Here is an 11,975-nt window from a genome sequence, read left to right on the forward strand (position 1 = left end):
CGCAAAAAAACAAACAAAAAAAAAACAAACAAAAAAAGCCCTAAAAGAGGCTTTTTAAAACTTTCAGTTAGTTGGTATCCCAACACTTTGTAATATCTCAGAATTACCCACAACCTAACCTAGTGCCTGACACGTACTGAGTGATAGACAAATATTTATTAAAGAAAGACTATCCCACATTGAATGTTCTTGTAAGTAGATTTCTCAGGGAAGAAAGTATATAGTTTTCTTCAGATTCTTAAAATATTTCATGGTCTAAAAAATAAAGAACCACTACTTAAAAAAAAGAATTTGTCACTGTGTGAGTAATAAAGTCTTAGTAAGAATAATAAGGAAGCAGAGAGGAAAGATCTGCGTGGGGCTGGCTCCCCTTCATAAGAGGATTTGGAAACTCCTTGTGATACTAGCCTCTGGGTTGATAGTCCAGGATGGCTTGCTCTCCCCACCTGGGAATTCCAATTTGCCCTCTGGGCTCATTTACAAAAGACTGTGAGATTACTGGCATTACATCTAGCCTTGAATGGATCATTCAATGTCAGATAATTTCATTCTGGTTTTGTAGGAATCATAGAATGTCAGCACTGGAAAGAACCTCAGAGATTATCTATTTTTGGGTTTTCAAATTTGTAGCAGATGTGTCAGCATTCGCCTTCCTGCACGCATGGAAGATATCTCTAATTGGGTACAGCAATCTTTACATCTGTGTCATTTAAATCCTCTTTGATGTACTACTGTATGTAGCCATTCCTAACTGATTGAAATTAGCACCAAGAAGAAATCAGTTTTCCATCCATATCATGAGTCTAATATCCTCTTATTACAACTAGGAAAATTAAGGAGATGACATTTAATACGTCTGTGGATTAGATGTGATCACTGTGAAGTGAGTGATATGAAAGTTTTGAGATAGGAAGTGTTGTGACTACAAACTACAATCATTTAGGTACCAAATATCCTCTCCTTTGCCTCTGCTGTTATTTTTTCCCTCATCTTTCATGGAATAAAGATAGAAACCCTCTTAAAAGATCTTTACCTTTTTCCCACACACCAGTCTTCTCCCCATACACTAGAGGCGGCTAAAATCAGGCCCCTGGGTGCTGAAAAGAAATGACAAATGATTATTTGAAGTATTATTCCATATTTTGTTCCTTTTTATTTCAAACAATGAAAGAGTTATGCAAAGCCTCAGGCCTCAAGCCACTCCCTCTCATCTCTCAGCATCTTTGAAAAGAGCAGTGTGGGAAAGTCCCATACTTAAATCTAGGAGACTTGGTGCTGTTAGAACTAACTGAGGATCGGTCATTTTCTGGGCCTCAGTTTCCCCTATTGTCGTAGGAGGATATTGGACACTTCAGAGGAATAGAAAACTGGATTCCTCGTGCATGGGAGAGAAAAAATGGCTCCCTGTTGAAGAATAGATTATGAACACTTATTTCCCAGTATGTGTGGTGTGTGTGTGTGTGTGTGTGTGTGCATATGTATGAAAGGAAAGCATATTTAAGGTAAGGGTGAGGACTGGCTGGGAAAAGGTATGAAATAAAGTGCATTTCCATTTTAAAAATCATTAATGAAATAACGTAGACCTGTCTTCAAAGTTATTAAACATCACTGATATTCTTACAGCTTAGAATGGAGACTTCCCTCTGCATTCTGAGGGCGTATAAGCTCTGAGACTTGCCATAAACTTTTCCAATTAATTCTAGGGGAAAACTAGAGAAAATTGGAGCTTTTAGGCAGACCAGCAGAGATCAAGTTTTGGCACAGCCTAGATTTTATTTTTTCCTTTTGAGGATGGTAAGGGTGGCCAGGGAAGGGAGGATTGCCAAATACGTAGTGATCCCTCTGCCTTCTTTATCATATGCTCTAAGTAAACTGGCTTCAATCCCAGACTTCTCTTCCCTTTTGCACTGGCTCCTCTTTGCAGTATGAAAGTTATGAATATAAATTAGAAAATAAGCAGGTATTATATGAGAACATATTTATTGGCTGAATAATAAAACTTAGTTAAGGAGTTATGAGAATTAAAATTCCCTCTACTTGAAGTACAAGTTTTCAATAAGCAAACAGAAGCAAAACCCTTAAATGAGAAAGAATACACTGGTAACCTAAATCACAGGCATTTGGGGGGGTGTCAAGGCAATCTACCTACTTCTTTGTAATGGACGGCAGTGATGATGACACAGACACACAATGAGAGACACAGCAAATCAGCATATCACAGGAGTGCATAATCACCACAAACCTTAAACTTCTTGAATGTGACCCCTTTAACTTACACACACCCACAGAGGCACAGCAGACATCTCCCTGCAAAAGGTGATTTGCATATAGTTTCTAGCCAATACTTAAGAAAAAAACAAACCAAAAAACCCAAATCCAAAACCAAAAAGAAAACAACTAAAGACCATGGTTAATAAATAAGAAGGAAAAGGAGAAGAAACCGGCAACTTCCATCCTCTGGCAGGCATGCTGAGCAGCACCTCTGACCTCATCTGAAAAACAGGCAACTTTGACAGCTTTCAGAGCCCAGGAGAGAAGGCTGAAGGCAGAAAGGAGCTATGCACATGCTCCCTGGGTATTTTCACATAATCTTCAGGATGAGGAAGATTAAACAGTCCCTACTGCATAAACTGTGTCCTTTCAGAGGTGGCTGAAACAGGTGTCTCTGCAGAGATATAAAGCCCTTCTAGGAAAGGCAGGAGACATGGTTTTAAATTCTTCTTTCCAGGTGACAAATCAATAGCAGTCACATAAATAGTGTACAAAACTAAAACCACTCAACTCTCACTTCTTTCTTTTTAAGATCACATCAGGTCACTCTCCAAGTGCAAATCTGGTTATAAAAAGTAATAAGTATATGGGAAAAAGCCCCGTCTCTGTCCCCCACCTTCCACCACGGGTCTGATGGGATTCCCTCTCCCTGGAAGTTTGCCCTTCCACCTACACTTTAAGATAATCGTTTTTCAGCCGACCTAGCCGGGTCCCATGGCTCCTGATGGTGAGGGCCAGCAGCTCGTATTTGTCCCTGAGCCCCACAGAAATGTCCAGCGTTTCCTTCAGCAGGGTCCTGGTGTGGACCAGCATCCCCAAGAAGTCCTCGTTGAGCCTGCTCTCTTGCCGGCTGTCCTGTTCCTGGCCCTGCTTGAACTTGCTTTCCAGCTCAGTGAGAGACTTGTCCGAGTTGGAGTAAGCATCCCCGATCTGGTGGGACTCCCGTCGCAGGTACTTGCCGTAGCTCTGCTCCCCGTCCAGGTCGTAGGAGATGCTCTTACTGATGCCCTCCAGCACGCGCCCCGCGTCCTCCACCTGGCGGCCCAGCACGGTGAATTCCTCCCGCAGGGTGAGGCTCAGCAGACTGCTGGCTGGGCTCCCCTCCCCCTGCGAGCAGCGCCGGGGGTCACTCACCCTGAAGAGCAGCTGGCACTTCTCGGGGTCATCGTTCTCCTCGTAATCCCCGTCGGGCACAAAGTAGTGGTGCAGAGACCCGTTGGACATCTCTGGATAGAGAGGACCGTCGAAATAGCCCTGACACAGGTGGCATAGAACACCCATCCAGAGGAACTTCATGAACACCATCCTGGATATTCAGGATGACCGGGGACCCCTGGAGAAGACTTTTCGCCCAGGCGCGAGGAAGGGGGTCCCCTAGGGAGTCAGCGCCTCCCTGAGACGGCGTCAGCCTCAGTCCCAGTAGCCTCGCTGCACCCTGGCACCCCCTCCCCAACTGGCTTCATGTGGCTGCGACACCAGAACCTGGGTAGCAGCCGCCGCAGCCTGCAGCCCAGGATGCACCCTCGCTCTGAGCTCCTGCGCTCGCTCGGGTGGCTGGAACTCAGCCGGCTCCTTCCCTGCGGGATCCCGGCACGGGTGGAGAACCCCTGCTACAGCTCTCTGGCTGGACGCTGGCTGGCTCCGTTGCCCCACTCTGGCTCCCTGAGTTCCCCCTCGCTCCTTGGGAAATGGAGCCTGTAGCTGGAGAGAAAGGTTCTTGCCCTCTGATACTATTTCAACTCCTGGACTGGGTGGGAATGCGAGCTTTTCCTTTGGCTAATGATATCCTGAGGATCTCTTTGCTCTCAAATTACAGCTGGTTTCGTCACTTGGAAGCCAGGGAACAAGTTTGGAAAGAAACCTCTCTCCAGGTCTGTGCTATTAAAGGTACAGGGTCTCTTTTTGAGGATTGGTAAGGAGACCCCGGAAAATAGAATTTAGCTTGAAGGAGAAAATGGGAAGAGGATTCCCAATTCCCATAACAGAAAGACTGTTTTGCTATTAATGAATCGGGAAGAAGGCTAATTACCCTGGAGAAATGCCATTTCACAATTTAAAATTGTTTCCAAAAACAATAAAATAAATGTCAGTTAGATTGCATTCTGTGGGTATGTCTATTTTTAGCATTAAAAGGTTTATGGCTTTAAAGGAAAATTTGAAGTGTATGAAATTGCAGTTTTGTTTGGAAATGGTTAGTTAATTAAAGTTACAATAACAATACTTTGGTAGAAACAAGAATATAGAAAACTGATTAATGTATGGTTGCTAGTTTGTATAGGAACAAAAGCTGATAAATGGAATTTTGCCGGTTTAATAAGTCAATGGGCAACTGAGATAATTGTTTAATTTCATGAAAGCCTATCCTTTCTAAGCTCCTCCACTGCATCTTTATCCTAACACCTTTACAGCTATTGCCTCTTTTGGGACACTTAAAAGTTTTTGAAGAATATGGGACTGGCACTGTTATCTCCAGTTTTCTGGGTGGAGAACCCAAGGGATAGAAAGTTAAACAAATTATTTATTATCACAAAGATTGCAGTTCAGCCAGCCAGAACTCATTAATTCACTCTGTCTTTTAAGTTAATTTAGAAAAAAAGTATTTTTTTCACCAGGCCATCTTAGTTTTTGATTTATGAATTGCTTAGCATATTGCCATCCTTCAGGCCATCTCATTTGTTCATCAAATGTTTATTGAGCATTTACCATTCACCAGAGTCTATTTTGTTCACAGAAAGAGCAGTGAACAAAAATAGAAATCCTTGCCTTCCTGGAGCTTACATTCTGAGACATGGCAAGAAAATTAATATAAACAAATAAGAGATATTGTATGTCGAATAGGGTAGTGGAGGAGAAGACAGGGAAGGAGTGGGAGAACAGAGGCAGCGTCCCTATTTCTATGGTTATTTCCTCTTTCTGCCTTGAAATGTACCTGAAACACTCATGTGATTTGCCTGTGTTTATGCTTATCTCCCTCTCAGAATCATAAGGCACTGGTGTCATTTAGCGCCACAGTGCCATACTTGCTGCCATAACTTTCAATGACATAAACAACCCTGGCTAGACAGTGAGAAGTCCAGTTAAGTAATTGGATATTTGTCGATGTGGTGCCACATGCATAGATTTTGAGGAGTATGTTGAGCACACATTTTAATTTTTATCCAGATACTTGACATAGTGAAAACATAGGTCAAATGAGTTTTCTTAGTGTTTATGCTAACTAAAGACTATGACATTTTCACTGTGTTTCAGCAGAAAACTCCAACTTTCTCCATTTGAGAGACTGGACTCTTGGACTCAAGAGCCATATTGCTTCATTCCTTTTCCCCTGGCACCTTGACAAATGACAACAGATGGATTCAAATTGGCCGGTCAGCCAGGAAAAGCAAGAGAAATTTACTCTGATTCACTCTACTTCTTGCACAATCCCTTCTCTGACTTGCTAACCAATTCAACTAAACAAGCCTATTTTAAGCACTTACTACTACTTGCCCCCTACTATGTGCAGGGCACAGTGTTAAGTTAGCTACAGATACAAAAGTGTGCAATAAAAAGTTACAGCCTCCAAAGAGCTTGCTCTTTGGTTGAAGAGTCAGACGTGTATATACACACACAGTATTTGCTTTTTCCTGCAGTTACCTCCTTTAAAAGACAAACCGCATGTCACGAAGCTGGAAGGAATCATTCTGGTGCAAGTAACTGAAGGTCCAATTTAATCAGACTAAAGGCAAAGGAAATGCCTTGACTTACAGAAAGTCTAGGATTAGATTGTTTTCAACCCAAACCTGTCCAGATTCTAGTTTTTCTCTTACCATTTTTTGATTCTACTTCCTCAGTGTATATTCATTCTTCCGCAGTCTCTTTCATTTGTGGTTCCAAGATGGCTACCAGTGTCTTCTGGGGTTACAGACTTCTTTGTTCATGTGTAGCAGGAATGGCAGGTTAGATTTCCTGGTAGCTCAAATACAGGTCCTTCAGATCAGCCTCAGTGGCCACAGGTGGACTGATTTAGAAGATGAATCCATCCTTGAACCAGGCTGATCATAGTCAGAAGTTTAAGATAGCCACTGGGTTTAAGATAATAAGGACCCAGATGTGCAGCCGAATGCAAGTTACCATGCAAACTATATAGCTGGGAAACAGGAAACTGCTTAACAAGGGGACAGCGTGAGAATAGATTCTGGGGAAGTAACTGCAAATATTCCCCCTTCCCCATGCTTTTGTCTTCAGTACCCACTTCTGAAAGACACTGGCACCCTATTGCAGTTCTGTGCTGGTAAGCGTTCAACAGTAGGCTTGAGGGGAGAAAAGAACCTCCTTTCTAGCATTTGCTGATTTCCATGGGGTAAATACTCTCACCATGGCTAATGCCATTGAATGCAGAGTTAGAATGACATGGGCAACAACACATCATTATATAGCATTCCTATCATAGAGATACATTAGACACAGATGACCACAAAAGCATAGAATATAGTAAAATGTAGTAAAATAATTAAGAATTGATGAGTTTTACTTATGCATTCCCTTTAATTTAGTATAATTTATTTAATTGTAAGTTTCGATAACAATTTTTAATAATGGTGATCAATGTTTAACAACTGACTTGCAAAATTCCTGAAAACCTAACAACTGGCTCTCATGAGCCAGTGTCAGCCAGCTCCAGCCCACTGTAGCCTTTTGCATTAAACACTTCATTTTGTTCATTTTTTATAAACATTTGTTCATACATTCTTCGTATATGCCCAATTCCATCTTGGGCTGGTCTATCAGGATCAGAGTTAAGGTGGGCTTCTGAGGATTGGTCTAAAATAAATGGAGCCAGAGGAAACATCTAAACACAGACATGCCACATAGAGGACTTTGAAGAGTAAAATCAAGAAGCACTATCTGCTGAAAGGGACAGCAGTTGAGTTTAGGGCTGAAGATTAGAGACAAAGTTGAGGGACAGGAACTAGGTGAATTCAAGAATAAAGGAGAACCTCAGGGGCAGGGGCCAGAGTCATATAGATGTCATGTAGATGAACACCGTTGCCCAATACCAGCTTCTTATATGCAATCCTTGCTATGCAGTACCAGCAGGTTTGGCTAGCTTAAAACTTGCTTATCCCTTATCCTTTTCAGTGCACTTTAAAATCTTGCACCTTTGGTCCCGTTACCACTTCAGAGAAGGAAGGAGGAATTCAGGTTGGCACCCTGAGCTTAAAGACCTGTAAGATTTCTTAAGCTCTGTGACTTACCCCGACAGGTTTTTTTGTGATCCTCTGACTGTTTCTGATTATGGTAATGGTAGAACTTTTATAGAAAAGGGCCTTGTATGCATTAAGTATAAGAAAGGTTGGGGAGATTAGGTTCCACTGTATAGTCTTTTAGACTATATTTGGTTTCTAACCCAAAAGGAGCCTCTGGGAGTGGAGGCTCCCAAAATCCCCCCAAAACCGTCAGGCTGAATTCATCCCTAGACCATGTCAAAGAAGATAAATGAACAAAGGGAATTAGCCTGGACCAGAATAGGGGTCCTGAGGTGGGAGAAGAGGGGAAAAAGAAAGGGGGGAAGATGAGAAGGACACAATATTTAGCACTTTGGGGATTATGTGATCAATTAACATGTCAGTAGCTTTTATTGTGCAGCCATTGTTTACAAAGGGTGGGAAGGAGAGAGGATTAGAAATGGATGAGAAAGAAAGAAAAGAGAGAAGTAGGGAATGAGGAAGGTAGCAAGGAAGGAAGGAAGAAAAGACAGAAGGAAGAAAATAAGGAAGACAGTGGAATGCATTTTGATTTTCTAGTCAACTATTTGTCACATTAACTCAGTGAAATAGTCATTATTATTTACTTTAAGAACATTGGTTAGGGGCAGAGGAGAGTTAATTAACAAGAACAGTCACACAAAGTTCCCATCAAAATTAGGCAATAGGGCTTCCCTGGTGGGGCAGTGGTTAAGAATCCGCCTGTCAGTGCAGGGGACACGGGTTTGAGCCCTGGTCCGGGAAGATCCCACATGCCGTGGAGCAGCTAAGCCTGTGCACCACAACTACTGAGCCTGCACTCTAGAGCCCACGTGCCACAACTACCAAAGCCCACATGCCTAGAGCCCAGGCTCTGCAACAAGAGAAGCCACTGCAATGATAAGCCTGTGCACCACAACGAAGAGTAACCCCCACTTGCCGCAACTAGAGAAAGCCTGCGCACAGCAACAAAGACCCAATGCGGCCAAAAATAAATAATAAAATAAAATAAATTTATTAAAAAGTAAGCAATAAACTCACCTATGACATCATAATTAGAATGGTTACAAGGAAATAAGTATAATGTGTGAAGAGAGTGATTAGTTCTCCCATCTTTCTCTATTAGTCAGAATAGGCATGATATGCTGTGGTAACAAACATCACTAAATGTTAGCACCAAATTCAAGTCTACTGCAGTTCAAGGCAACTCAGTAACTCTCCTCTATGTGGCAACCCTACCTGACCATTTACAACATGAGACCTCCTTGGTTAATGTGGCAGAGGAAGAGGGCTCCAGAGAGACACGTGCTGCACTTAAATGCATTGGTTCAAAAGTGACACGTGCCACTTTGCACACTGCCTATTGGCCAGTGACATGACCCTGCCTTGGTGCAAAGGGAAGGGGAGTCTAATTCTTTCATGTGCCCAGAAGGAGAGGAAAACCATATGTGGAAGAACACTAGGTATCTCTACCACATTTTCCAGAAAAAAAAAGGTGTTAGAAATATTGTAGAACTGCCAAACAGGAAATGAGGATGTAAGTTGTGAAATAGATTCTACAACAATGCAAATATTTCTTATTTGCAGCTAGGTTAGAAAATACTCTCAAAGAAAAGACTATAAGCACTTATTTTATTGTCACTACCAGATTCAAGGAGTCTGTGATCCTATCCACCCATTTCACCCATCAATACAGTCTATGCTAATCATAGAGGAAAGAGCTAGGGAGAGTCACAGAGGTGGAGTAGGAGAGTCTGAAGGAAGGGAGGGAGGTCAAGAGTATGAGGAGGGTTTCCAGGAAGGTACAGGGGGAAAGCATGGTATCAGGTAGAGGACCACCCTTAGCTGAAGGGGATTCTGAGGACAAAGGTACAAGAAATAATGCATATGGTGGTGGGGAAAGGAGGGGATGGAGCGGGGCAGTTAAATTCTCAGGGAGGAGATGCATCACTGGAAATAAGAGCTAGGGGGTCCAGAGGAGAGAAGGAGAGTGCTACTATGAGGTTTGAGCCAGGGATCAAATAGTGTCTGTCTGTGCAGCACGATGCCGTGTAAGCTAGGCACATTATAAGGATTCAGAGTCATTTGGGAAGGATTTTATCCACGATTGTAGATGCCTCAATGGCGTCCCTCTGCACTTTGACTGAAATTCAGCTTCCTTATTTAGCCTACCAGGTCTTGCTCTGTCTGGTCCCAGCTTCCCAATTTCCACCTCCTGCAACGCCCCACTTTGTTCACTATGCTTAAGCCATATGGGATTCTTGTTCAAATTTGTTCTCATCTCAGTCTTTACTTGTTCTGTTTTCCCTGCCTAGAACCCTCTTAGCCAACCCCTGTCCTGCTTCATGCCTACTCTTTCATGTCTTAACTGTAATGCCATTTCCTCTAAAAGTCCCTCCTTGATTTCTAGATTTTACTTAGTTCTCCTGAGCATTCCCTATCATACCACCCTGTTCTTTTCCTCATGGCATTTTCCACTATTTATAATTGTACTTTATGTATTTATTTGTTCTAGGTTTGTCAGTCCAGCTCAACTTACAGCATATGAAGATAGGAGCTATGTTCACTTCTCTCTCCCCAGTGTCTGGCACAGTGCCTGAATCATAGGAGGTGCTTAATGAGTATTCATTAGCAAACTCTGGGTTAAGTTGATCATTTCCTATTTAGTGTTTGACAAAATGTTTTGGTAGTATTTCAGAGGTACTTTTTCTTTGTTTTTTTGTAATGTGTATTGCATTGCATTGGGTTTCTGTTAAACTGGTCTATCTCCCCTACTTAACTGTGAGTTCCCAAGTGTAAGGATGTGTTTTATTTACCTTTATTTTCTCTGATTAACACAGAGCCAAGCGTATAGCAAGGACCAAATATTTGTTAGTTGTTATGATAGCTAAACTGTAGAATTTAAGGCATTCTATTATTTAATGATGGTCAGATAATCCATCTTATTTGAGCACATGTTTTATCCAGCCAACAGTCAGCCAGTGATGTCTCACACTTAATCTGGATGATCCTGGCAGGAGAGAAGGGAAGAGCCCTATGCATTCCAATATTCAGAACATTCAGAAGGGAGTATCACTCAGAAGGGTGACTTTTGACCCACTCTAAGTAAACTATGCAGCAGTCTGTACATGTGATCCTAGTGTTCTGGTCTATAAGCTTCAGAAGCATCAGACCACCCTGCAGGGTAGTTTGTTATTTGCCTGGTAAAGATTTTCTCTTTTCTGCTGTTGAAAGCTCATGCCTGGTTTGTGATTGAACCAGGTTGGAGGAGAATCTGGCCTTGTTTATTTCCCCTCTTTAAGCAGTGTTTTTATTTTTCCTTATTTTAATTCTCAGGTCCGGTAGAATCAGGGGAGATGAGAAAAGGTAGAGACAGCGTATGAGAGAGTAAATTTATTGGTCTCACTTCAATTCTGTAGGCACTTTGTTCAGCAGCACACATGGGGAAATAGGAGGAGTAGATGCAGGTCTACACTCTGTGGAGGTTGTGGGAAACATGGATGCAAAGAGTTCACAAATTGAAGTGTACAGTGAGGATCACAAGAGGGTCCCACAAAGATTGTGATGATTTTAGGGAGTTGAATCTCACATCTGATTGGGAACAGGACAAGTGTCATGGAATTTTTAAGCCAAGAGCCACTGACTGAGGTTACCGAGGAACAAAGGGGCTGAGTCAATCCCCTTATTTAAGGCGTTCTGCTGTTTCTGGACTCAATAAAACTTACAAAGGAGCTCATGAAATGGCCAAAGAGGTGCCCCTCAGAAATCAGCCTGGGCAGGAAATGGAGGGTTGTGGCAGGGTTAGTATTCACATTTTTCTTTCTTTTCTTTGTTAGAAAAGAGGAATATCTTCCACAGTTGCATTTCTTTCTTCTTGGCTGCCTTTTCTTTTTCAAGATCTTGAATACTTTTAAATTGTCCTGCAGTGAACAAGTCCTTGATTATGATTTGAATCCAAATTCAAATCCAATTTATTTTTTTCGATACGCTGGCCTCTCACTGATGTGACCTCTCCCGTTGCGGAGCATAGGCTCCAGACGCGCAGGCTCAGCGGCCATGGCTCACGGGCCCAGCCGCTCCGCAGCATGTGGGATCTTCCTGGACCGGGGCACAAACCCATGTCCCCTGCATCGGCAGGCAGACTCTCAACCACTGTGCCACCAGGGAAGCCCTCCAATTTTTAATTCTAAAGAAATGTAGTTGGAAGAGGATGATAGAGGCTATTTTGAAGATGAGTCAAGAACGGGCTTGTCATGATTGCTTTTAGGAGAAGAAGTCTGAATAGACTTCACAAAGCTTATTTCCAGACTCTAGCACCAGGCTGGACATGATTTACTCCACTTCCTATTTTGCAGCTTTGTTTATGCCGCCTAATGAATACCCACACTTTGTTTCTTGGTTTTTTCACCTACTCCTCATTGGGCCCTTATCACTAATGACCCCAAATGTCAAACAGATGGAGGGAGAAGAGCCAGCTCA

The 11,975-nt window shown here is 42.5% G+C and overlaps 1 protein-coding gene across 1 annotated transcript; it reads right to left on the reverse strand.

The window, feature by feature from the left end:
• Window positions 1-1,130: 1,130 nt before the first annotated feature.
• Window positions 1,131-4,048, reverse strand: FIBIN (fin bud initiation factor homolog). Its single transcript, XM_082627458.1, has one exon. It carries the CDS (start codon window positions 3,574-3,576, stop codon window positions 2,941-2,943), a length of 636 nt encoding a protein of 211 aa, XP_082483584.1. The 5' UTR covers window positions 3,577-4,048; the 3' UTR covers window positions 1,131-2,940.
• Between the last annotated feature and the right edge of the window lie 7,927 nt (window positions 4,049-11,975).

Source organism: Mesoplodon mirus, assembly GCF_964341445.2.
Source record: "Mesoplodon mirus genome assembly, chromosome: 7".
NCBI classification, from domain to species: Eukaryota; Metazoa; Chordata; class Mammalia; order Artiodactyla; family Ziphiidae; genus Mesoplodon; species Mesoplodon mirus.